Source organism: Tasmannia lanceolata, unplaced genomic scaffold (genome assembly GCF_043159265.1).
Source record: "Tasmannia lanceolata isolate RefF3 unplaced genomic scaffold, GAP_Taslan_0.1 ptg000008l, whole genome shotgun sequence".
NCBI classification, from domain to species: Eukaryota; Viridiplantae; Streptophyta; class Magnoliopsida; order Canellales; family Winteraceae; genus Tasmannia; species Tasmannia lanceolata.
The window spans coordinates 5,313,800-5,341,461 of NW_027518685.1; the positions used below are offsets into that span (position 1 = coordinate 5,313,800).

General features: G+C 38.5%; 2 protein-coding genes and 1 non-coding gene across 5 annotated transcripts; 2 read left to right on the top strand and 1 right to left on the bottom strand.

The window, feature by feature from the left end:
• The first annotated feature begins 5,947 nt into the window (after positions 1-5,947).
• Positions 5,948-24,429, top strand: DDL (SMAD/FHA domain-containing protein). Of its 3 annotated transcripts, XM_077387433.1 has the most exons (11): positions 5,948-6,084; positions 6,748-7,353; positions 10,769-10,800; positions 13,641-13,707; positions 13,961-14,018; positions 16,817-16,909; positions 21,106-21,220; positions 21,312-21,359; positions 21,469-21,514; positions 21,653-21,723; positions 23,970-24,429. In XM_077387433.1, the coding sequence occupies exons 2-11, from the start codon at positions 6,748-6,750 to the stop codon at positions 24,007-24,009; spliced, it is 1,176 nt and encodes a 391-aa protein (XP_077243548.1). In that variant the 5' UTR covers positions 5,948-6,084; the 3' UTR covers positions 24,010-24,429. The 3 variants fall into 3 exon arrangements, 2 of the variants coding, with proteins under 2 accessions (XP_077243548.1, XP_077243549.1); XR_013252721.1 differs by lacking the exon at positions 23,970-24,429 and having other exon boundaries at positions 21,298-21,359; positions 21,653-21,706; XM_077387434.1 differs by lacking the exons at positions 21,469-21,514; positions 21,653-21,723 and having other exon boundaries at positions 21,312-21,354.
• Positions 24,430-25,163: 734 nt separating this feature from the next.
• On the top strand, positions 25,164-25,236 carry TRNAE-CUC (transfer RNA glutamic acid (anticodon CUC)). The gene has a single exon. It is a non-coding gene; the product is annotated as a tRNA-Glu (tRNA).
• A 546-nt stretch (positions 25,237-25,782) lies between these two features.
• Positions 25,783-27,642, bottom strand: LOC143884062 (uncharacterized). The gene is made up of 2 exons (XM_077387435.1): positions 27,265-27,642; positions 25,783-26,272 (listed from the first exon to the last, which is right to left on the bottom strand). Exons 1-2 carry the CDS (start codon positions 27,616-27,618, stop codon positions 26,120-26,122), a joined length of 507 nt encoding a protein of 168 aa, XP_077243550.1. The 5' UTR covers positions 27,619-27,642; the 3' UTR covers positions 25,783-26,119.
• Positions 27,643-27,662: the final 20 nt, after the last annotated feature.

The window sequence follows — 27,662 nt, forward strand, 5'->3', positions numbered from 1 at the left end:
ACGCCCCTTTAATTGACTGGACAGCCCTCCCATGTATATTGCTCGTGCTTTGAAGAATAAAGGGCGACCCTTGGGTAAAAGCTTTAACGAGATAAAATATATATAAATCCGTACTTCCCTGATTATCCAGGTACACATTTTTGCAGCAAATTACCCACGTTTTATTCCTCCTAAGCCACTTTCTAGTCTGGATAATACGCTCCTCTTATTCTTACACTATCACACTATACTACCTACTACACTCGTTGACGAAGTAAAACCCCTCGGATTTCAACGAAATTTTAAAGAGATTTAAATGGGATCCTAACCTACACTAGGGTATGATTTGGGACATTAGATCATCTATTTGAAATATTTTCTAATCAAACTAGGTTCTTAGGGTTCAGTCAAAATGGGGTGTCTACAACTTGCTGAAGATCCATGCACTCCACGGGAGAGGGTCTTTCGAACAAGATTTGCCAGACAGCTTGAATCAGGCTGCAGAGTTTTATGTCTGCGAGCTTCCTAAGACCAACACCTCCTTCCTCCTTAGGCATACAAAGAGTATCCCAACTGATCGGGTGGTATTTTGTGTTAAGATTGCTTCCAGCCCAGATAAAGTCTCTAAACAGTCTTTTGATGGTCTTCATGACACCAACAGGGACATTGAAGGCGGAGGACCAGAAGATATGATAGGAGTTAAGGACCGTTTTGACCAGCTCAATTCTACCAGCACGAGAGAGGAACTTGTTGTTCCAAGTGCTAATCCTGCCTCTTATCTTTGTTAGGAGAGGGAGACAGAGGTTAGCATTCATACAGGAAGAAGTGAGAGGAAGACCAAGGTACTTAATGGGAAGAGAGCCTTCCTGCATATTGAAATTTTGGCAGATTCTGTTTCTGAGGGGGATGGGAGTTCCAGCAGATATGACTTCGCTCTTGCTGAAATTAACTACCAGACCAGTGCAATTGGGAAATTTTCTAATGCATTCAATCGTTCCGACAGCTGTTTCGAGACTGGCATTCGAAAAGATCATTACATCATCAGCAAAAAGGAGGTGGGTGATGGAGATGTTGCCACGGATGAAAGGAGTAGAGAATTGGTTACGAAAATAGGCTTCTTCAAAGATTAGGGAGAGGGGTTCCATGACGAGGCAGAATAGCAGGGGTGAGATGGGGTCACCTTGGTGAAGACCATTCGAGGATTTGAAGAAGCCCTTGGGAGACCCATTAACCAGAATGGAGAAAGAGGGAGTGCAGATGCACTGTCCGATCCATTCACACCAAGTGGAATTGAAGCCGATTTTTGACATGAAGCAGAGGAGAGCATGATGGTTAACACTGTCGAAAGCCTTCCTGAGGTCAATTTTGGAGCACATAATGGGTTTGGAATCTGCTCTGTGGAAGTTGTGGATCAAATCATGGGTGAGAAGGATATTGTCTTGAATGAGGCGACCCTTAATGAAGGTAGATTGGCAAGGGTTAACTAGGTTAGGAATAACTTTTTGAAGTCTATTTGCCATGACTTTAGAGATCAGCTTGTATAAGAAGTTGCAGAGAGCAATGGGGCAAAAATTTTATGGCGTTGAGGCTTTTCGGGATAAGAGCAATGAATAAACTACAATAAACCTCATAGATAAAAACAATGTAGCGCGCCCTACATTGTTTGTGAGGATTTCGCGGGCTATGTTCGAATAAACTATAATAAACCTCCTAGATAAAAACATATCTATAAGAATCTCCCGAAATTTTCATGATTACCAATGGTACAATTTTGTGCCTTCAATGGCTTTTAATTTTCTCTTTTCCCCATTTTACCTTTTATTACATTACCCTTAGAAATCCCTAAAATCCCTCTCCCTGTCTCTAAAAAAAGGGAACATCTCTAATGAGACTTCATATGGTATAAGCCCGTATGGTTATTTTTCAAAAAGTACTGTACGGGCCACACCTTAGTATGATCCAAACCGTCCATTTGATGGGCACACCGTAGGATGATCCAAACAACTCATTTGATGGGCACACCCTAGGATGATCCAAACCGTCGATTTGATGGTCCACGACTTCAATTGATTGTGGCCCAAAAATCATTTTCATAGGATAATCCCAACCATCTGATCTATTTAGGTTTCCATAATATGCAATTCCTCTATAGATCAGAGGGCTGGGATGATACCGTGGAAATGATTTTTGGGCCACAACCTATTTACATTATGGCCCATCAAATCCACGGTTTGGATCGTCCTTCGGTGTGCCCATCAAATGAATGGTTTGGATCATACTAAGGTGTGTCATCTTTATGAATGTAATGCAAATCAACATCCAAAATACTGATCCATTAAAATTTAGATTCATGAATAACCCAAACACTAGGCTACGTATGGCATCCTCGAAAAAATTTGACGGGTATTTGTGGAGCCGGTTGTGAGAGATGGTCGAAAGTTGATAAACTTGAAAAGGTGAAAAGTGATGAAAGCCAAATCTGGGTTCACAAATTGTCACCCTTTCATCTTATAATACAATCAACGTGTGACCAATAGTTTCATTATACAATTATATTTAGGGAAATGATATAGGCATAATCATGATTTGATAGTAGGTGCTAACTCACCGTGTCCTATATGTCCAACTGTCTGTTACAATTCCCCATAAGCTGTCTGTCATCAGCCTTTGACAGCTGATTAAAGCTTATCAAACAAGTTGAGTTGGTGCCTATTATCAAAATATGGTTATGCCTATACCATTTGCCACATTTATCTGATGCCTATACCGAATGAGAGTAAAATATATGCCCATAATAGGTGAAGTAGATTACTAATATATAATAGCATTTCGCCGCATTCTTTGAAATTCATTGAAACGGGTTTGTAAATGTTCAAACCGCTCATGCTATGGGAAAGAAGAAGAATATGAATTGATGCTTAAGTTGCAATTTTTTTTATAATGTCATCCATTTTTTTATGCCCCTTCCTTCGATAGCAACCCTCAATTTCCTCATCTTCCTTTTTTCACATTTTTACCATATTTTTTCTACCCAAACAATTGATGAGAAGTTTACTTGTTTTGCCAGATCGAAATCTTTAAAAGAAGGCTATGGCCTTATAGGGATGCTTGTCCCTATTTTTATTCCTGTATCGGGGATCACAATAGGAGTACTCATGATTGTGTGGTTAGAAAGAGAAATATCCGCAAGGATACAACGTATTGGGCCTGAATATGCTGGTCCCTTGGGAATTCTTCAGATTGTATGGTTAGAAAGAGAAATATCCACAAGGATACAACAATGTAATGGGCCTGAATATGCTGATCCCTTGAGAATTCTTCAAGCTCTAGTGGATGGGACCAAACTGCTTTTCAAAGATGATCTTCTCCCACCTAGAGGTGACATTCGTTTGGTTCGAATCATTCAAAATATCTTTCTTTGTATAGCAATTTACAAAAATAGATGGAAATAAATTGCGTCCAATAGGATTTGAACCCATACCAAACTTTACTCCCAACTTCACTACTACTTCTACCGCACTTTTCTTGTATCTCCTACAAAATAAAACAAACAAGTAACTCTTATGCTTTACTACTACTTCCTACGACATTCTCCTTGTCTCTCCTACAACATCTCATACAGAATGAAACCACAAGACGTACCCATAGGCCATGTTTGGATTGCAAGAATTTTCTAAGTCAGGCAATTTTCTTACTTTTCAATTGATTTCGGACAGAAAAAGTAACTTGAATCCCAGCAGTTCAAGTTTAATTTAGTAGTACCTTCAATTTATAATGATATCCCTTTAAATAAGCCATGACTCTATCAGTTTCCATTAAGATCGAGTAGACAGAAAACTTTTCCTGGGGAAATTGTTTTCGACAGAAATGTTTTTTAGGAAAGTCCAGACAGGGCCTTAGGAAATTATTTTCCATAGAAATGTTTTTCATCCATACTTATCCAACTTAATACGGAGTGCACCATGCCACGTCTTTCTCCTCTTTTTGCGTGGATCGAAAGGGAAATGGGCTACGGCTTCTAGTGTAAAAAGAGTAGTCATAAATATATAAAATCGGCAGTGATAAATTCACCCACTATAAGGATGAATTCACCCCCTTTAACCGCCCGTCGGTCCGCCGTACAACATTGTACAATCATTTCTCTTTCTCTCTCGCTCGCTCTCACGGTCAACTATCCCTCTCCTCTATCTTTGAGGACAAACCCTCGGCGGGCCAACCAATAAATGATTTAGATCGTTCGAGAAGGTGGATCCATAAAAAGTATATTTTAAAAAAAAATTCATTTCGGTCTACTTGGCTTCAAAGACCCAAACCATCCATTTGTTAGCCCCAACGTAAAGAAGCCTTACCCATAATATTATCTCCATCAGATGATCCAAACCCTCCGATCAACCTTTACAAATCAGAAAGTTAGGGTCATCATATGGATATGATTTTTCAGGAAAGGCCTATTTACAATGGGGCTCATCAAATGAATGACTTGGATATTGGAATAATATGGGCTGCAATGAATTTTTTAATAAATATGCTTGCTTGTGTTTTTGTTAAAATAGAGTGGACCCACATTGTTTAAAGATCTAAACCATCCAGTTGCTAGGCTCCAGCATAAATGTACCAAAAAAAATCAACTCCATTCGATGATCTCAACTCCTAAAAATTCGTCTCAATGGGGCAGTTTGTTCAAAGATCCAAACTGTTCACTGGGGCCACTTTGTGCAAAGCTCCAAACTGTTCATCTGTAGAGCCTCGAAGTAAATCGGTTGTGCTCCATTAATCCCAGAGAGATGCTACCCATCGTATTAGATTGGACAGTTAGGATCACTCGTTGGAGATGATTTTTGGGGCACAACCTATCTACATCCAAGCTCAACAATTGAACAGTTTGGATCTTTGAACAGAGTGGGCCACATTGAACTTTCTAAAAAACCACTTGTTTTTTGAGCTATGCACATAGGAGCTATGTAACAGGTGGGCGTAATGTATATTGTGTCGGTTCATAGGTGAGCATATATTTTGAAAAATACAACTAAGCTCATCTTGTTAGAAGATCCAAACCTATTGGGGCCGTTGTCATTAGATTGTGCCCCAAAAAATCATCTCCATTGGATGATCTAACCCTCTAATGTGTAGATAAGCTACACCATATAGAAACTCTATAAACCATATAGTTAGGATCATCAAATGGAGTTGATTTTTGTGTTACGCTATATTTAGGTTGGGGTTTAACAACTGAATGGATTAGATCTTTGAACAAGGTGGGTCCACTATTTTTACAAAAATACATGTAAGCGTATTTATTAAAAAATTCACTGCGGCCCACACTATTCCAATATCAAGATCGTTCATTTGATGAGCCCCATTCCTTTCCCTAAAAATCATCTCACTATGATGATCCTAATTCTCCGATTCGTAAAGGTGGAGGGTTTGGATCATCCTATGGAGATGATTTTACAGGCGAGGCCTCTTTATGTCGCGGCCCAACAAATAAATGGTTTGGATCTTCGAATCAAGTAGGCCCAAGTTATTTAAAAATAAATAAAATTCCCTTCATGGGGTCCACCATCTCCATTGATCTAAACTATATATTGTTGGTCCCACCGAGGCCGGTTTGCCCTCAAAGGTGGAGAGCACGAATACTTACAGGGGGCAAGGCCCACCAAAAGTTCACGTTGAGAGAGAGAGAGGGGGGGGTGCATTCATCCTTATAGGGGTGAATTTTATCACTGTCACCAATATCTGTCGTGTTACAAATTTACAATAGGGTCTCTACCAGACGGATGTTCCCCATCGTCCGAGTACGCAGTTAAGTGGGCCCACTTTAAATGGACAGTGTAAACGGCGCTCTGAGGATTTTTAACAAAAACACACACACACACAGCAGTTCGAAACCTCTTTTTATGTAGGGGTAGTTCAGTCATTTCGGTACAGTTCTTACGATACTTGGAGGACCTCAGCTAAAGAACCCTTCCCGTTATAAACCCTACGGACAGGAAACACAAAGAAAGGGTTTTTATTTATCTGCTGTTCCTTCTCTTCATGGTTTCTTCATAAGCAGGAAGTTCCATCTAGGGTTTCTCTTGCTCTTCGTTAAAGTCCTCTATTGCAGTAAGTTTGTCACGGATTTTTATTTTATTTATTTTTTCATATTTTATTTGTCTTTTTCGCATCATTATCATTGATCATAGAAGATCTCGATTTGGATTTTATTTTGTTCAATCAGTACACATTCTCTGTAATTTTAGGTACTCTTGAAATTCGGTAATTTTAGGGCAGGACATTAGTAGAAATTAGGGTTTAATGACTTTCTGGATTGCTGTTTTGATTTTGTCTCTCTTTTTAATCTTATTTTTTTATGAGTATCGAATGTCGAAAAGCTATATTTCCTTCTCAAAAAACATCACAAAAAGCAATTTTCCCCCCTCTCCTATTGATCAGATATCGATTTTCGAACTGTTTTCTTGATACTTTGTGGCATTATTTTCTCTTTTTACTCTTTTATTTTATTCTCTAAACACTATCTTCGAGTTAGCTTATAAGTTTTGAAAATTTGAGGTAGTGGGTTCGAAATCAAGAACATTTCATTATTATTCATAAAAGTTTGGAGTTGAACTCTTTAGAATTCGAATTTAATTTTCTCGGATACTCTACTTTTTTTTTTTTGAGTCCTGCGGCATCTGAAATTAATAATTTGATATGATATTAGTCTAGTTCTTCATACCCTTTTCTGCATCTGAAATTAATAATTTGATATGATACTATTCTTTTCAGATGAGTCCTTCAGTGCATCGATCACCTCCTCGGCGTTACTCATCCAACCGGTCTGATTCTCCAGTTAGGGCACGACAGTCCCCTCGCAGAAGGAGTCCTCCCCGGATAGAAAGATCCCCTCCTCGTCGCAGGAGCTCTCCAAGAACAAGATCTCCAACTCGAACTAGTTCTTCTCATAGGACGAGATCTCCCCCTAAGGAAAAATTGCCCACTCAGACTAGGTCGTCTCCGAAACATGTGAGATCAGCCTCTCCTGTTTCTCGTTCACCTTCTCCCCGTACCAAACGCCTTAGGGGAGCTCAAGCTGAGCGAGAGGTGGAGAAGTTAAGAACAGACAGGGACAGTGAGAGACATAGCAACAGGGACGGTGATAAAGGGAGGCATAGAGAAAGGGATGTTGATAGGGAAGTTCCAAGCGAGAGAAGGTCAATGCGGGATGTTGATAGGGAAGTTCCGAGCGAGAGAGGGTCAATGCGCGACAGAAATGATGGTGGGTCTTCTAGGCCAAGACATGGCCGTTCAAACTCTCCAATGGATCGTGGCCACAGGAGTAGATACAGTTCCCGTTCGCCTCCTAGGGCTTCCAAGGGTGGAGCACGTGACGAGGTGTCTGGTGATATCCATTCCTTGCTACTGTATTTGCTGCTCTTTTGTACTTATTCATATAGGAATTACGAAAATCTTCCCTTGTTTAAAATCTGAATGGTTTGAGACAACTCCCATGGGTTCTTAGAATAGATGAAAGCTCACTTTAAACGACCATTAACCCCAACTCAACCATCAGAAGTTGAAATCAAATTCACGTCTCGCATAGGTTTTTATTATTTGTCCAAAAAATGGGAAGATATCATTATTAAAGAGTATCTCTTCTCATTCATGCCTTGTTCTTTTGTGCATTATGGTTGCTGAACATTAATAATTTTAGATTCTATCCTGAAATGACTATGTATTGTAAGTGATTGGCCTGTTGCATTTTATGTATAAAGTTTTAGTGTCCCCTTATTCAAATCAAATCTGAAGACCCAATAGGTGGTAGTGGTCCTAGAGATAGATTGTCTATCTAATGTTGGGGAGCTGCATCAGGGGATCCTTATTCAAAACCAAATTTGAAGACCCCATAGCTGGTGGTGGGACTAGAGTTCGGGTGCCATTTCTGATGTTGAGGAGCTTCATCAAGGGATCCTCCAACATATTTAGGTGGAATATTGGGGTTCCCTCTGTACCCCAACTAGTTTGGGACAAAGGCTTAGTTGAGTTGAGTTGAGTATTGGGGTTTCCTCTGTCTGAAGCTTTTTCTCAATATGACTGCTGTAGTAGTTGGCTGTTTCCCAACTTCAAAACCTATGCTCTAACAAGATAGAGAGTCCAACGAAGTAGAATAATAAACACAACTTTCAAACTTAAATTCAATCTGAAACAATGCCAAGCACATACCTCTATAAATGATAAGAATGACAAAAAGATAGGGTGCTGTGTCAAAGAGAAGACAATAGAGAAGAGAAAAAACTACTTGAATGAATTTCATTTTTCACAATGGCTACAAAACCATTCAAAAATGGTTTATATAAGGGTACAAAAAACCCTTATATAGACCATATACTTGTTTTATGACACCTAAACCTTCCCAAAGTAAGGACTCTCGATCCTTGTCACTTCCCAACTCTAAAATACTTCCAAAATGGTCGTTAACAAGCTAGAATTCTACCTTTCAAAAAAAGAAAAGAAAAAGCTAGAATTCTCTCATAACAAAAAATGGGAACTTCTAAAGAAATGACCCTAATCTTCTCCAAGAATATTACTTTTATTCCTAAATTGTGTCTAATATAAACTAGTCATAATTCAAACTTCCTACTTTAAGTTCTACCCCTTGAACGAAATAGAAGCTCTAGTAGCTTCAAACAACCGCATCTCCCTAAACATGGACTTCCTAGATCTGTTTCTGCTCTCGATAGAAACATCCACTGAAGGAGGCTGAGTTGCACTACCGATGATGCCATTTCTCAAGGACTGGTCCATGCTATTTCTTTGGGGGCATCTCCACCACGATGGAGGAATGGATCTCTAGGAAACAAGGGAGGATCCATCATCTCCAGAGTTGTTGAGCTGATAAACCCCTCAGAGCTCAAATCCATTTGGCTGAAGCAGGAAGAGTAAGACACTGGCATTTGCACCTCTCTACTTCTCAAGAATGGTTGTTGAACCCTGCATCCACCAGAGCTAACCATCCCAACCTGTGGGCCACTTCTAGCGAGAGTAATCGGCCTTCAATGGCTAGCTTCAACACTAGAAGACGTTGAAAGCTTTAGGCCCTCCAGTGAAGGAGCAGGCCCAATTGACCTCAGACACATAGGCGCATGAAGTAACTCCACCTCTCGAGAAGTAGCTCTAATGATTCTCTAAATAAAGAAAACATAATAACTTATGAGGGGTGATAAATTTATCCCGATTTTTTCACGCCCACCCACTACTACGAGTTGGGGGTGGTAACCGGTTCGCCATATCACTCTCTTGCCTACACTAATACACTAATGTGAGGCTTCGCCGATTGAGAAACGATGATCCCCATTCTGGAAGGTGACAGGGGATCAACATGGGCCCGAGCATGCCTTGAGTTTTGGGATGGGAAGGAGTGTTCTTCAATCCTTGCTCAACAGAGTGGTTCGAAAAAAGGGAGCCATGTCGTCCTGGCCATCGAAAAGACCGATGACCGAGCAAGGTCATGGTGTGGCCGTGGTGACGCGGCGCAGGGGCCGACATCTCTAGACATATGGGTGAGTGTTGTGCGATGGGGAATACCTGAGAGGCCATGAAGCAAAGACAGATGGTGGGTGATCGGTGAGCAAGGCAGGCTGCTGGTACGACCATCAAGCTAGGTAGGAGCTCAACCATTGAGGGCGACTCCAGATGCTACGGTGAAAACGAGGGCGAGAAAAGGTGAAAATTTCGACAATGTGCAGTGAAATTGTCGGAAGGCAAATGCGTGCCCGGAATTTTCTCATTCTTGTTATTGCAGAGACTCTTGCTCTCACCAGAATCTTCTTCTAGTTGCCAGCCCCTAGTTTCCGAAAATAGGAAAGTAAAGAGGAACCCATTATAATGGTGGGTGGAACAGAGAGGAATGCTGGGGGTTATGGTGTTGGAGCTGTTGACGCAAGGTTAGTTTCTCTTTGATCTGCGAGGCCAAATGCCTCCAGTCCATCATCTATGATACACCCATCAGCTACTGACTTATTGAGCATACCACATCGAGACAGTTAGAAAGAAAATGGTGTGCAGTGAGTCCACGTTATGAACATGATAATAACGTGGAGAGAAAGAGGAAAAAATATGTTACTGGCGTCCACCGGCTATCGTCTCGAGTGAAACCTTTAATGGGGTGGCCAGAGGAAAGAAACGGGGCGAATATATCAGTTCCACTCCATTGCTTATTAATGTGAAAATGTGTGATATAAATTAGTTCTGAATCTCAGTATTGTCCTTACATTCAAACAAAAACATAATAGGGGAGTGAATGGAATCGATTACACATTGAGGGAGCTGAAATAAATTAGTAAAAGTTTAACCTAGTTAAATTCACCAAAATATATAAGAAATTCTTTCCTCTTGATTTAGGTGACCTATGGATTTGTGCTGCTTAATTAGAGTTCTTAGGATGATTTTTGTTTAATACTCTCATTAATGCATTCTTTAAGGGAATTCAGATCATAATTGAGCAAGTAAAATTAGTGAAATTCTCAAGATTTTTAAAATTTTTTTTTTCAGATTTTATTTTAGACACGTGCATTCACAACCATTTTTTTTTTTATCAATTTTCTTTTGGTACTCAATACTTCTAAGTAGTTAAATGTATTTTTAATAAAGTAATTATCTAATTTGAGGCAATTTTAAACATCTCATCACTTATAAAATAATACTTTGGGGGCGATGAATTTTTTTACACATTTAATACGTTTGTAGTTTTTTTTGTTCTACTTTTCATGCACATAGTATGACCTCTAATGCATGTGGTATTGTGTTTCAGGCAACAAACCAGAGTGGAGCTGAACAATTTCGGTAAGATTTGCCTCTTGGACTCACATTGTTTCAATAGAGCTTGATCAATATGTATTTTAATCTAATCTTTGGGATAAAATGTTTTTTTATATTATGATAGACTTGAGAAATACATATACTCATTTCCCTCTTTTAAGATGGGTGGAAATATTTGCTTTTTTTTTTTTTTTTTTTTGCAATTTTAGGATGCTAGTAAAGAACATCGTGAATTTGCTTTTGATGTATATTTGCTTGCTCAGGTTTTTTATGAGATTCATGGTATTCCTTGGCATCTGTATTTTCACACTAACTATCGAGTGGTCCTCATTACTTTTGGCCTTTTCCATCCAATCAGGACCTGACTCGGCTCCATTCGAAGATTTCATTTTGGACATTCACCTGCACCATGACCTTTAACCTTGCATTTAGCTGATTACTAGAGAGGCCATTTTATCGTCTGGCAGATTAGCAAGTTTTGAAGTAACTTGTGCATCTTTTCTTGTTTTGAATTACGTGCCAAACTTCTTGGAGGTTCTTGCCATCTTTTAGATGGAATATTTTTTTTTTTCTTTTTGGTTTCTTTTCGTTTTGGTTGGATTTTTTTTTTATAGGGATTGATTTGGAAAGAAACATTTTCTTTTGAGGTTAAGATCATGTTCATCTCTCGCCCTGGGATGAAAAAGCTACATGTCTTCATATGCATTAGAGTTGCAACCAGACTTTCTTTTTATCTACTTATGTATCTTAGACGGCTGAAAACAACTCATTATTCAATTTAGACATTTTGAACTCGAATGATGATTTTTGACTGTAAAGCAGAAACTATTGCACCGTTGGGGGGGGGGGGGGGGGGGGAGGTGGGGGTCGGGGTGGGGGTGTCTTTTTCAGTTGAATTCTAGTCGAGCATGCTTAGGGATCCTGTAACAAGGAATTGTGACCCATGCCTCTCTTGTCTTCGCTTTTCTTTTTTTTTTAATAGCAATGAGTTTCGTTGAACACCATAAAAATACCATAGAGACTAGCTCGATCAAGATGGTCAGGACAATTGAAACACATGCAATTTGAAACTAGCAGCACAACATAGGCAAAACTAGCTATGGCTAAATATAAAGAACTAGAAAAAACTATTTTGGCCCTCTACTTGAGCATGTGACCTAGAATAATCAAATTAGGACATTGTTATTTTGAATCGTAATCAAATTATGTCATTATACTCCATTTATTAACCTATCTACCTCCCTGTTGGCATCTGTTTTCACCTAACAAAAATGAACTAGGTGACCCTCTAATCCTTTTACAGCTGCTTCAAAATTGTCCGCTAACTTGCATGAGTATCTCTACCCCACTCCACACCATCTAATTACATTTAAGATGCCACCTTCGAACATACAAACATGGTTTTAAATTTCGGCCGAAACATTTCGTTTCGGCCGAAATATTTTGGTTTCGGTGGAAAACGAAACGAAATCCACATTGAGTCGGAAAAGTACCAAACTTCGCCGAAACGTTTCGGAAATTTCGGCCGAAACGTTTCCGAAATTTTGGTGAAACGTTTCGGAAATTATAGGAAATTTCAGAAATTTTCGGTGAAATTTTTACAAGATTTCGTCCGAAACCGAAACCAAAACCGAAACTGAGATTTAAAACCTTGCATACAAACCCTCACTTTAGAATGTAATCACAAGTCTTACTCCCTGCACCCCGCCTAATGGCCAATGCTTCCCCGTCTCGGTGGAGGTCCTCTCTCCCACCCGACTAGCAAAGGTGAGCCTGACCTCACCATTCCCATGTTTTATGATTTCTCCTATTTCTTGCTCTTGTCCTACATTTCCGAGCTCCTCTCTCCCACCAGACCAGGAAAGGTAAGCCTAACCTTACCATTCCCATGTTTTATGATTTCTCCTATTTCTTGCTCATCTCAAATTTCCCTTGCTCCATCAGTGTTCATTCATCTTCATACTCCCCAATGGCACTTCCTTAATCTTACGAATCACACTATGCTAGTAATAATTTTGCTTGCTCTTGATCATTGAAGCTTGCACATCCTTCAAGAAATTCGTCATTAGTGTCTAGTCCAAAATACCAACCACCTCCTTTAGTATCAATCACACTACCCTAGTAATAACTTTGCTTTCTCATGATCGTTGAAGCTTGAACATCCTTGAAGAAATTCGACGCCAGTGTCCATTCCATTCTATAAACCACCTTCTTTAATGTTCTCGTGCTTGTTTTTTCTTCTTCTGAAAGTACGCTTGTTCCTTTCTAACCAAAAGTTTTCAAACTATGGCTCGTAGGCACAACTTCTATATTGTTCTTCCTCTCATTGGCCAAGCCGAGAGCTTCTAAGTTGCAGTAAAGGTATTGATCGTTTTAGGCATCACCCATTGAAATCTGAACCTAATAAGTCAAAGCTCCATAATTTTGCTGCGATTGGGCAATGAGTAAGGGTTGATTGATTCTTCCGCAGCCAAACACATGCAACAATGTTCTGAAATCTTTGGTTCCTGTTTATGAGGTGGTCAATAGTGAGACCTTTATGATCAACTGTTGTTCATTTTGCGTGGAAATAATTGTTTTCATTCTTTCTCTTTTTCTTTTTTGGCGTTAATTTTCTTGAAGTTTCTGATCTGGTTTAAGTATAATAGTTCTAGTCATGGGTATGCAGTATCATAATGATCATTGTTTAATAATTATTGGTAAAAGTGAATATGTTCAGCTCTTCATTTGCGTTTTTGTGGCCCCTTTCTTGAGAATGTTCTGCTTTTATTGAGAATTAGATAGCTGACATTCCATTCGTCCTAACTGCTTTGATAATCTTAATGGAAGTGGCCTTTGTTGAGAAAAGTTGCTCACTTGTTCAGGGATGAGGATCATGATTCAGTGGCTAAGATGAAGGCTGCTGAGGAGGCCCTGGAAGGAAAACAAAAGGTTATGATGATTCTTTGTTCTTGTACGCGTTTTAACTTTTACCGGCATTCTCATATTGTCATGTTATTTGCCTCAAGAATATGGAATTTAGGTTTTTAATTCCTGGAAGCAGAGCAACATATACTGGCTTATCAGGGTCCTCCTATGTGTTCTGACTGCTTTTTGTGGCATTTCATTTTATTGAAGCAAGAACCTTTAATTTTAGTTTTATGTTTTTCTTTGCCTTACCAGTTAGTCGTTTTTTGACATGCAGGACAAGCCTTCATTTGAGCTGTCTGGGAAGCTTGCCGCAGAAACCAATCGAGTAAGGGGTGAGGCTTCTACTAGTACTAGTTTAAAATTTTGGTAAATCCTTCTTTTCTTTTCTTTTTTCTTTTTTAGTGCCGACTTTTATTGATATATTTGAAACTTAAAAAAACAGAACATTACAAGAGGGGAGTCTACTCCAAAGCTAAAACAGATATATTTACACCCTCCTTAGCCAACCTATCCACCAAATTCTTGGACTCCCCTAATATATGAAAAAAAGAAACCTCTAACTTCCTACATAGATCTAACATCTTATCCAACCAAGGATATATTTCGTCCCTCCTTAGTGAACCTGTCGACCTCATTCTTGGACTTCCTTAATATATGAAAAAGGAAACCTCCAACTTCCTACTTAGATCTAATATCTTATCAAACCAGCAAGCTAATCTCCATTGACCTTTATTTGTGTGTAAAGAATCTTAAGTATTGCATTTACTGGACCACCTTCTATTTATTATTCCCGCTTAGCTAATGAACTAAAATTTGGATTCCAGTCAATAGGGCATAAATCTCCTTCATTGGCATCAGCCGTACCAATCGGATTGGAGAAAACTCCTGCCACTTGACCTCTATCATCTATAGTTATGCTCAAGATACTTGTTGTACCTAAGTTACCAGTAGGGCATCCTTTGAAATTGAACTTGATTGAAAATGGCAGTTTCCAATGCCCCAGTCTTCTTTTCGAGATCATGATTCATGATTTTCCAAAGTTTGTCTTGAGCTAATGCTCAATTTGTGATCAAATATCTTTGTATCAAAGCTAATGCCCTCAAAATTTAATTCATGCCATTCTTCCCAAGGCAACCGACTCATTTGGACCATGTTCCAAGCCCCCTCTAAAAGCTCTTTTGTTCCTCAATCAAGACTATAGATGTTTGGGAAACCTTACTAATATCGTAACATCCAAGTACTTGGCACCAAACCATTTTTGCCACGGGGCAATAAACTAAAAAAAAAAAAGATTCTTCAGCTCCTCAATTTTCTTGCATGAGACGCACCTCTTTCCCAAGCAGAAGTCTTTCTTCAACATATGAAGAGGGTTGGTTCTTTCAAGAGACAAATACCATACAAATTGATTCAAGCAAAGTTCATGAACGAGCCCATAATTACCAAAAAGATGACTCACGAGAAGAAGAGGGCCAACCATGGTCGAAAAATTAGGCCCGGAGGCTAAGTTGTGAATTTCATTTTGTTCACCGTTTCATTTTGGCATTTGGAATGGAACATTTTGGTATTTCAGTCATTTCGTTTTGGTTTTTCGATCATTTCGTTTGGCATTTCGTCCCCCGCTACAATGATGATTTTTTTTAAAGTTAAAAATATGAAAAAAATCCAAAAAATCAGAAATTGCTAAAAAAGTTATAAGAAACAATTAAATGAGCTAAAATTGTAAAAGATCCAACATTTACTTAAAGGAATATCACAATCAGCTGAAATGCCCGTGTTGACCTGCGTGTTGACCTGCCTAACAAGATGAAAAATTGTAAGAGACCAAATTATGAGATTTTTTACCGGACTTTTGGGATTTATTAATGTTTTGACAGGATAGAATTTATGAATTTTTAAAATTGAAAAAATTCCCCATCGTTTGGAAGTTAAGATTTTGACCCGGCCTGATTTTTTCAATTTTGTACTAGAACTGGAAACTTGGCTTTTATTTTTTTCCAAAATTGGGTCTTGAAACTATTTTTAATGAATCCAAATGGGGTTATTCCCTTATTTACATGTAAATTTTAAGTAAATGGACACATTTACTTAAATGACTTTACATGTTAATACTAAGAAGAGGAAAGAAGAGAAGAGAACCAAGAAGAAACAGGAAGAGTAGAAGAAGAACAACTAAAATGACAAAAGAGTATAAGAACAACAGCATCCTTGGAGTTCATCTGATTCTACTGAGGAGATTTTCATTGTTATATGAGTGCAGCAGGTTCCTTTTGTCACATTTATCACGAATCTAATTGGAGGTTGATTTTGGCAAAAAATAGTATGAGAGGCCGGGGTTATTAGTTGACCATTTTCCTATTATAGATATGTTAATCTAGATTAATCCTTTAAGCGACCAACTTGGCCATCCTCTATGTACTCCTGCCATTCTATATGTACTCCTTTATTTCGTTTTCAATAAAATTGTTACCATTCAAGTAAAATACATATTTGAAGATGGAACACCTTGGCTAAAAATCTTGCAAACCTAATTGAACATGAATTCAGGCATATGGAGGAAGGGAGGTTTGTTGACTTTGTTCTACTTACCTTCCAGTCTATACATGATCCTGCGTTGTGTTTGTAATTTGTCCTTGTTGTCCAAGAGAAATAATGTAGGAAAAAGCTACCATTCAAAAAAAAAAAAAGTAGGAAAAGCTGTCGTAAATGTTTCAATTACAAATTAATTCTTGCAAGCTCATTTTAGTGAATATATTTTTTCGAACCATTCAAAATAAATAAATAAAAAATAGCCTCTTTGCAAAGCAGGGGTAAGGCTGCGTACATCTAGCCCTCCCCAGACCCCGCAATGGCGGGAGCCTCATGCATTGGGCCGCCCCCTTAACCATTAAAAAAAATGAAGTAAAATTTTTTTTGGACAATGCGGGTTCAGCTTGTGGCTATAACCATCTTAATCCCACTTGAGCTCTATCTTCTTTTTTCGGATGAAACCACACGTTGCCTGCCAAATTGTCTGTGCAACAACTGCTCGAGAAATTTTCTTGGAAGCTGGTAGTTTGGTAATGGAAATTCGTGCAATTAATCAGAGATAGCTCTGCTTTTCACTTGCTAACTGAAGTTTTCTTAATTTCAGGTGTGACATTGCTATTTACTGAACCGCCGGATGCTCGTAAACCAGATGTGAGGTGGAGATTGTATGTTTTCAAGGCTGGGGAGGTTCTCAATGGTAATATTTTTTAGATGGCTTCTTTCTAATTTCATTATTCCTGTATGCTTATGATTTAATTGCTTTCAAATACAATTTTGTTATATGATTTGCTCTCTTGCTTTGTGACTAGTATTGACAAATTGCATCCCTACATGATGTTGAATTAACCATTCAGAATGAGATATGGCCCATGGGTCCATAAAGTTTCACCTTTAGATATATTTGAATGTTGGTGAAGCATGGCTTAGATATATTTGAATGAGATATGGCCCATGGGTCCATAGGTCCATAAAGTTTCACCTTTAGATATATTTGAATGTTGGCGAAGCATGGCTGAATGGTATATGCATTTTTAATTTCTCGTTCATTAAGTTTAGCTTCTTGCAATAATATAAATGGAATCACCCTTAAATGTATCTTTGAATGCTGGTCTACATTTCCTTCGGATTGTAGTAGAGCTGTTCATTTTGATGATGCAAAATTGGGCTCATATTAGTTCCATTCTCCATTGTGTTGGAAGATGGAAATTTTGCTACAGTCCCCTTTCATTCTCGATTCATCTGTAGGCACGCCCTCTTTTTTGTTTATTTTGTAGTTAGTGTTCCATGCGCCACAACCAGCGTAGAAATCTTGAACAGTCACTTTTGTTTGTTTCATTTTCTTTTTATCGTGCCTGTAAATAGTATTACTTGGGAGCTGGATTCACTTAGAGACTTCCTTTTGGGTATTCATCACATCTGTTCCCTATCTCCATCTTGAGGGGAGTGTTGAGAGTCTATTATATTGTGTATCTTGTATGACACTAGGTACTTGATGCGATTCAGCCTCATTTTCCCACCACATATAGATACTCTTTATTTACTTTTTATTTATTAAAGCATATTATTAATGTAGTGCTTAGATGTTGGGGATGTCCACATCATCTAGGGCCCCATGCCACTCACCAATCACCTTAGAACTTCCTCTTACTTTTCATTGACCATGATTTTCACTTCGACCTTTTGCCTACTTTTGAGGTATCAAATATTGTCCATTTGTCTTGATTTTGGTGTCATTAGAAAGGTTTTTCGATTACCTATCTAACGAGCCCATGATCACGCAATTAGGTCATTTAAGAAAGTTATGGACGATTTAAAGTCATAGTACATGTTTATGACATGATTTCTATTTTATTATTAAATAGGGGTAATTATGTCATTATGTTATAATTTAAGTTATATCCTCTTGGTCCATAGCGGTGGGACTACTCACTTAAGTTATAATATAAACCATTGGCCTTTAGAAGAGAAGAGGGCCCACTTTTCTCACTTAAAACCTATTTAAAGAGGCCAAAGCGGACGGAAATTCAACTTTTGGGGAAAATCTTGAGCATCTTCCCTCCCTTGTGCGTTTGACACGATAGGGAAAAAACCCTAGGTTTATTTTCTTTCTTCTTCCCCAATCCACACCTCTTCACCTTCTACCTTCTTTATCTTCCTCTCATCCCGACTTTCTTCTCCTCCCCTTTCTTATCTCACTTCCCTCTTGTTCTTATCTCCTTTTCTCTCTTTTTCCTTATTCTTTCGTTTGTGCTCATGTTTTTGTCCTCTTTGCAATCGTGTGGACAGATTGACGTCCATGACTGCATCTAGCCTTTCGATTCTCTCCTTCTCAACCCCCGCCCCCCCCCCCCCCCAAAATTTTCTCCCGTCCTCCTTCCGTTGCTGTTCCTAGGGACCTAGAGTTTTAGGGCCTGTTACCCAGCGTTTTATGGTCCTTTCATTGTAACAACCCTTTGTTTCCCTATCTTTTGATTTTGTTCTTCACTTTGTTTGATTCCTATTCTTTCCTTGCTGTCCGGGGGTTGTACGATCATCTCCATGCCGTATTCTCCCCGTCTTGGGTCTCCTTTTTGGTGATGGTTGCTTGTTACTTGGACCGATTGACTTCATGGCTGCTTCAAAAAAAAAAAAATCATTCCTCTTGGGCCCCTTCACACGAAGTTTGAAGCCAATGCGCATATCGACCGGCGACCGGTGAGATCTGATTATTTATGATTTTCAGCGCTTTTGGACTTTCATTTAACTCACCAATACCCTTGGCCTTGTATTTTTCCGATGCCTTTTCATACATTTCTACCCTAGGTAGGAGGATAGTTTGGGCCCTAGACGTATTACATTCTTTATTTTTAAGATTGTGTTTAGACTACTTACTTGTTGCTGCCCTCTTATATTTTTATTGTTGTTGGATGTGAACTTTATTTGCAATGAATGTTTGAGCAGAATTTTTGACTTATTGTTGGAATTATCTCAAAGACAAGATCAAAGTAAATCTCTTGATATGAGTTGATTAATTTCCAGACGCCTAATCTGAAAGTGCGACTGAATTTCCCTATTCGACCTGAAGATTAACCCATTTAGCCCCTAAGGTTCTCCAGATTAACCCACGAACCTCCGAGTTTGCACCAGTATTCTGTATGATAGTTATTGCCTAGCTCTTTCTAAGCCTGTATACTACTTTGATCCATGAAGTATGGTGTACATAGTGTTGGTTTGGGAAACTTTCCTGACACTTTTCTGAGTCTGTATTATGGATCATTACTAATAATGTCCACTCTATTTGATAATTACTTTATAATCCATGGATTATGATTTTAACAGTCGCTGAATGTATGCTGTCCATGTATTCTTGAGACAACAGTCATTGATGCACTTTTTGCTGAGAAAGCCATCTTAGTGGATAGTGAAATTTAGTGGTGTACTTGCTCCATGAAACAGTTTCATGATATTCTTATCTAAAGATCATTCCTTTGACTCATAAGCATTGGTTCAAGTGCTTTATGGAGTATTGAGCAGCCCTTTTTTTTTTTGTTTTGAAAATTGACAATTTTATTGAATATTGGATAGGACAAGTTGTCCCCTCCATATTACAAAAAGGATCCAAGATCCAATAGCTATCCTGTTTAGGATTTACAAAGGTCTTACAACTAACATTTCCTCCCTCAAAACTCCCATTTTAGCTAATTGATCCGCTTCCTCATTTGCTGATCTCCTCCGATGCTCAATTCTAGGGTTTAGTAACCTTATCAGGTCAAGAGTTTCCGCTATTGCATCCTGAAGGCGCCAGGGTTCCTTTGAGCAGCCATTTTTCTTTGTTGAATTTTTTAGATCATGTAATTTTTCCTTTTTCTATGCTGTATCGCCTACTATGTTGCATCAGTACGGATACGGGTGTTGGAATCCGACACGAATATCAAGTTTCCAATTCGGCAAATCTCAAAAAGAAAGATTCGTAGATTCTCCAAAATATTTTAATTATTTCTTAGATTCTAATTTTTTTACGTGATAATATGGTCATAACAAGTAATGTATTGAATGCTCGTCATTGGGGTTTGCTCCCCAGTGACGAGCATTCAAATCCCCCCTTGTTTACCCGATGCTCGTGGTCTCCGGGTGCCTGCGTGCATCCCTAGGGAATAGTCCCGCCCTACAAAGTGGGGTGGGGATACCCTGTGGCATAAAAAAAGAAGAAGTAATGTATTGAAAATCTAAATATGTAGGTAAATACAATATCTTATGTTCATATAAAAGCTTGCCATTCGGATGGATAAAGCCGAAATCATGTGTTAATTGTAATATTGTGGTTGTAGTATTCGGAGAAAAGTAGATAAAAGATCCAGAACATGGTATTAAATTTCGGCCGAAATCCGAAATTTTGAATTTCAGCCAGGGCCGACACCGAAAGTACATGATTTCAGTGTCGGCCCAGATTTCGGCCATTTCTTCTTTTTTTTCCCAAAATTTTTTTGTTGTTACAAAATTTCGGCCGAAATTATTGAAATTTTGGAACAGGGCCGTTTTTTATTTTTAATTACCGAATTTTGGCCAGACTTTTGGTACCAAATCCGAACTTTTAAACCTTGATCTAGAAGTGTCCCAAAAGAATCCTGAAGTATTCGAATCACATGCCAGACAAAGGGACTTTCCCATTCAGAAGAATCCGTGTAACATGGATTGGTGAATAACATTGTTATTGTCATTTGTAAATGTATTTTGAAATATTTTGACAACTTCTCTTGGAGTATTATTCTTCATTTTTTATTGTGTTACACGCTCAATTTATTCTGGTAGATGCACGTGACTTCCCTTTGTAGCATTTACTTGCTGTTTTAGTCTCTGCCTTCCTTTTTAGGAATTTTGTTTTTCTGAGAAAAATGCCCTATTGAGTATGAACAGAGCCTCTATACGTGCATCGCCAGAGCTGTTATCTCTTTGGGAGAGAAAGGAGGGTGGCGGACATCCCTACGGACCATCCATCTTGTAGCAAGCAACATGCTGTTATTCAGTTTAGGTACACAAAAGTATTTCATATAACTGGATTGTTAAAGTGATGTTTGAGCACCAATTTCCAATTTCCAATTTATCTAGTTTTATCTCCACAGGCTGGTAGAGAAAGAGAAACCTGATGGCATGTTAGCAAAGCTAGTAAGGTAAAATCTTATTTTTAATCTACAATTAATTTTTTTTTTCATCAACTTGTATTTACGTGCGCGCCCGTGTGGTTGATACTAATTGCTCTCCTGCTACCCATTCTACTAGGCCTTATCTAATGGATCTTGGAAGTACAAATGGAACTTTTATTAATGTAAGTCACCTTTTATGATTATGATTTGTAAAACTGGTATATTTGTACGAGGTAATACTTTCATCATTTTCACCTATAAGTTGCTGTAAATTATAATTTGCGGTGAATAATCTTTAACTCCGGCTTTTGTGGGTGCAGGATAATCTCGTTGAACCACAACGCTATTATGAACTTATTGAAAAAGACACTATTAGGTTTGGTAATAGTAGGTATGCCTTTAATGTTATCCAGGTTATATTTTCAATTGTACATGCACCCCCCTGTGATTATTTTTCTTTCTCCATTTATTTCATGTTTAAGTTCTATCAGAAAATACCACTAAAAAAAGTTCTATCAGAAAATGTGGTTCTGGTACATCAGATGTTTCATGATACCGAGCTTATCACTTAATTCCTTCTCAGCTTCTGGGATTGAATTGTCAAGGTGAAACATCGAGTCATTCTGTATTGGAAGTTTGTTAATGCCTTTGATCTTCCTTATACGGCATGGCTATTCCAACCTCAAGTGCTGGATCATTTGCAATATAATGGTATTAATGAAAAACCTATCCCCCAGCTCTGTAAGGGTTGTTAGTGTCTTTTTGGTTGTTGACCAATTTAAGGCTGAGTTAGTATGAAGCAAGTTTAGCATACGAGAGTCATTACCTGGTTAAATCACAATCAGTAGTCTTACAACTTGGGTTGATGAGTGTGGATGCTTATAAGGGGAGTGAGACATGTAATACAATGACTGCTGTAGATTGTTTGATGTTTGATTATAGTCTGGAATTTTATCCAGCAACAAAGCAAAGATAGGAGCATGGAGGCCTTAAGTAACTTTATCCAGCAACAAAGCAAATATAGGATCATTTGTTCCTTGATATGCAAATAGCGAATTTACTATTGGATATATGTAAGTTTTTTTCGTGGTGAGGGAATTGGAAGGGACAGTGATTGCTAATTTCTGGTCCATACCTGCTCTACCTAGAGTATTAGCTTGTTATAGGACAGCAGGGCACAACAAAATCCGTACTTTTTTTTATCACCTTATCAGTCGAAATTAAAGGATTTGAAATATTTGATGTGTGTTCGGACTCAGTAGTATTAGTTATTCATCAACTCATCCACTGCCCATTAGCAGCGGACATGGAATTATATTTTCTCAATGTTCGGATGCCAGTCGGTGAACCCAAAGTTGATTGACGCGTTTATCACAGGATTTCTAGCATTAAAGGTTGTGGCGTTGCCGGCAGGAGGCAGATTGTTACCGAATCTTTGCTTACTGGCAGCTTTCTGGATTGGGAGGTGAAAAATAAGCGGATTTTCAAAGGACAGTTCACACACTCAAGATTCAGTTAAAGTTAAAAGAAAAAGGTGATTAGCAGGACAGTGGACTGGGCTTTGTCATCGAACTTATTCAAGGGTGTGCAAGTGGTTGAGATTAGGAAAAAATGGAGTTATGTCTTGCATGTTGCTGTTGCAAAAAGAAAGTTTGTTCTTAGATGTAAAAATTCTCTGATACGTCAGATAAAGATGAATTTTGATGGATCAAGTTGGGGGAATCCAGGGCGAGCATGTGTAGGAGGTATTATTAGAGATGAAAATGGTGAGGTTCGTCTTACCTTTGCTGGCCCGGTGGGATATAAAACTCTACTGAAGCGTTGCCAAAGAGTTTAGACTGTATTTCCTTTCACGAGTGATGCAATGTATATAACAGGTACTCTCTAAACCATAGTTTCAATACTCCTCCGCGTCATCATGGACTCCCCCGGGTTGACTCCCTTTTACATTGGAGTCCGTGTTTTCCCCTAAAAGTCTTCAAAACTCCCTCGCGTCATCGTGGACCCCCCTGTCGATCGAAATTCCTTTGACCCTCTCGAGTTATGACCGCATCAACTGAGTATTTAGCCGAATCAACCGAGTACTCGACCGTGTCGTGCTCAGTTGACTAGGATTTGCTTTGGCCATGTTTTGACCCACCTCCACGTTTTGAAACACCGCTCGAAACATGATAAGATGGATTAGACTGGGACAGGGTTCCATTGGAAACTTGCCGCCATATTTGAAGAAATACTGGATAGACTTGTAGGTCACCAAACGAAGGGTTATCTATTATAAACCTTGAAATTAAAGACCGTATCCCCGAGTTTCATAGATCTTTGTAGGTCTTGTAGGAAGTAGCTCTTTTGTAGCTGTTTTGTTTGTTGTGGTTGGCTGATCATCTTGATTCGGCAGTGTTTTACTTCACCTTTTGCATTGATGGCGATTCTGATGCTGTTCAAAAAAAAAAATTCATGTAGAAACTGGAGGGAAATATTTCGCGTTGTCTTTTCAATTTAAAATTATGCAGTTGATTGCAGTATTCTACACGTCACACCTTTAGTTCCATTTTGTTTTAGGCGATTACTGAAATTTCTGAGTTAGTTTTGTCATCTTGTTATTACCGTTCTGAATCATTTAAATGCTTGTCTTTGCAGCCGAGAATACGTGATCTTGCATGAGAACTCAACAGATTGATGATTATTAATCACACGTGGATCCCTCTCAGCTGTGTTGGTGATTGTGTTTTAGTATGGTGTGTGTGAAATTCGTGGATGCTTTATTTACTTGGTTGGGGTCCCATTTTGCTCAGATGCTTCTGCCAATCAAATTCAACCTGCCCACCCAAGCTTCCACTGCTCAACGTTGATTTCCATCAACTTTGGATTGCAGATTGTAACCCATCTTCCTGTCCCCAGTTTTTTGAAAAGTTTTCAATTGATAATGGTGATATTTAAAAAGTCATATCAGTTTTAATGAAACAGGTTGATTATTGCAGGAGATTCTGTAAATTGCTTAGTCTGATTTTGCTGACCCATCTGCTGAGCTTTGACAAAATTGAAGAAATTATTAACTGATTGATTATGTGAGCTCTCAATGTTTAGGTTGTGTGATTCATTTGGTTGTCTATTCGAACCTGGTTTCTTGATTTTTTTTTGTATTCGTGTCGTGGAAATCTGATTGAACAAAAAAAAAAAACTGAGTTGAAGCGGGTTAATGGACAGGCTTTGGCCACAACAGCTGAATCCGGCAGTGTCTATTGGATTCATGTCCTAGGGTCCGAAATTGTTTCGGATTGTGAGTCATACTTAGACAGTCATAGATCCGTAATGTATGAGAATACCTTCTATATTGTCATTCATGTATGTCCTTTAAAACCTACTCGAAACCAACAAAGGTGTTTTTCTTCATTTAATTCAATGTTTTGAAAGGATACTCGCGCAATCCATAATCAAGTCAATTTTTCATTAACTTAGGTGAGGCAAAGGTGTTACAATTGATTTGGTAGGGAGAAAATAAACTTTGCCAAGCTAAAAAGAGGAGATTTGGGTGACCGCAAGTAAAGTAAGGGGTGCCACTCAGGTTGATTTTTGGGAATTCGGGTTGAGCTTTTATCATGAAATCAGATCGGGTCCGAGTTGATTCTAATTCATTTTTTAGCAAAATCTCAACCCGATATCGACCCATGTTGCACCCCTACTTATGAGTCATTGACTTGAGGAGTATTTAAACTATGAGTCATTGCTTTAATCAAGAGGCATAAGGGTCCAAAACTAATAACGAATGTCTCTAGAAAAAGAAAAAGAAAAAAACACTAAATTTATATTCAATATTCGGAGGACTGATGCAAATCCGTTGTAGTCTAGTTGGTCAGGATACTCGGCTCTCACCCGAGAGACCCGGGTTCAAGTCCCGGCAACGGAATTTTTTGTTATAAAAATATTTTACCTTCTAGAGATGAATTTAGCAAATGAAACTAGAGGAATGATAAAAGTACATCCCCAATTTGGTAATGGGAAAGCTCGGGCAGTCATGGGGCACGATACACTATATATAATGAGAAAACTTGGGTGGCCCCCAAAGTAATTTAAAATATTATAAAGTTTTCATTAAATGTAAATGTAAATTTCTTTATAGTTATTAAATATTTTACCCAAGTAAAATTTCTAAATAGCAGCTAAATACCTTAGACAATTAAATTCATCATAGCTATCAAATATCATAGGGAAAATGATAAATGCGACCCTTTTCATCACTTGGGCCACCCAGCAGCAGTGTATCACCGACACCAGAGGGGCTGATGTACTTCACGTCATAAGGATTCGACGGATTTGATTGCCACGTACACTGCAGCTGGGTGTCCCATGTGATGAAAAGGGGCTCATTTATCATTTCCCATATCATATACAAGTAAATATCTCTATAACTAAGAAATTTACATTTACAAGGTGTTTAATAGTTAATGAAAACTTTAGTACCCTTGTAACAATTACAATCAATTTATCATCATAAATAAGAGACAGACATTATTAGAACTTTAAATGCATAGATTAAAGAGAATCCCACAAACAATTGCTATCCCAAACCAAATCCAACCATGTAAGCATAAGGTTAACCCAAATCCAGCTGATGGTGAGTCACTTGTGCTCAAGACTCTTGGGCTGGTCCAACCCAACTTTCACCCACACCAAATCATCCCACATTAAAATGCATATCTCATTTCTAACAAGGAAAGGAAACTATGAAATGCTAACTTGAACTTTGTTCTAAAGTGAGGAAAACAAAAACAGGAAATATAATTGATCCTTCAACCCCTCTTTTTCTTTGGTGTTTTAGAAGAATTGGGTATGAGACCACGTAAAATGGCTATAAAAGGAAAGCCCATGAAAGGTAAATAAATCATCAACAACTGATTTGATGCCTTGCCTGAGGACCCCATCAACTCTCCTAAAATAGCAGCCTGTAAACAAATTTCGACAAATAAATCAGGGTCCATCTTGGCACAGTCATTGTATGGATTAATCCTAAAATTCAATTTTGGGTCCCACATTAGGATATGCATGCATGGGTAATTTAGACCATTGATCTTGAATATCTTCATTAGATGATCCACATGGTCCTAGTCCCATGAATGGACTCTCTATCTACAACATAAAATAACATAAAAGCCTACAAAATCTATGGTCTAGCCAAGGAAGCAGGATTCTTCACTGAGAGCCTTCGATTCCCGCTCTGGCAACCTTGAGCAGGATTCTTCCCTGGGAGCCTTTGATTCCCGCTCTGGCAACCTTGGTTGTTTAGCTTCCAGAGGAACTCTAAATGAGGCTTTGATAGATCAAGGGCATAGGATAGATCATGCTGGCAAAATTTTCTCCTCTAATCTAGGAACTAGATAAGAAAAAAAAAAGAAATTTTTTCCTATAAATCCCTAATCCATAAAGTATTTCTCAATTATTCTAAAAAAGAGTTTTTTTTCTTATAAATCCCTAATTCATAAAGTATTTCTCAATTATTCATTGAAAATTATGAAATTGCACAAAAAAGTTTTAACTTTGCAATTTCTTTTCCGGGATGGAAACTGTAGAAAACGGGTGGAAATATCATTTCCGGGAATTGAAAAACTAAAATCCCAAAACCCCATTTTCGCATTTTCCAACTATTTAGATCAGAGCGATCTGTAAATCGGAAATAGTGATTCCCGCACCGTGACACAAACATACACCAAAAATGAGGAAAAATCAAGGCTACTGATATTGGCACTAACAACTCTTGATAATAGCACTAACTCATCTAGACAGCTGCTGTCCAAAGCTGTAGGGTTCCCAAAAAGCTCTCTCAAAAGCCAATTAAAAAGCAAAAGACAACCCGAGTTTGTGCAATTATCAAACCAATGTAGTGCCAATATCAGTACCCAAAAAAGGTGAAGATCTACTGGAATGATTAGCGCCTTACCATTCCACTGCAAGTTGATACACCATACATCAAGCAAGTTTTCTGATACCACGATTTCCTCGCGACGATTCCGTAAATGTTGGCAATGGAAAGAGGCCACTGGAAAAGGAGTTCCAACCAAACAATTCCCACGAAGAAATCGGGCTTTTCCACCATAAGAAAATCTCCAAATTCATTTCCGTACCATGATTTCATATCCACGAGGAATCCCGGGAAAATACGAGCAGGTAGACAGGCCTGAGAGTCGAAAAGGGGGGCGCAGATCGCAATGAGGAGGAAGAAGACAAGGAGAATTGAGTCTGTGATTTTGCAGATAAGACAAGGACGAGAAGTGTTAGGGTTTGCAGAGGCCATGTTTTTTCACATTTGAGATTAGTTTGGGGGGGGGGGGGGTTTGA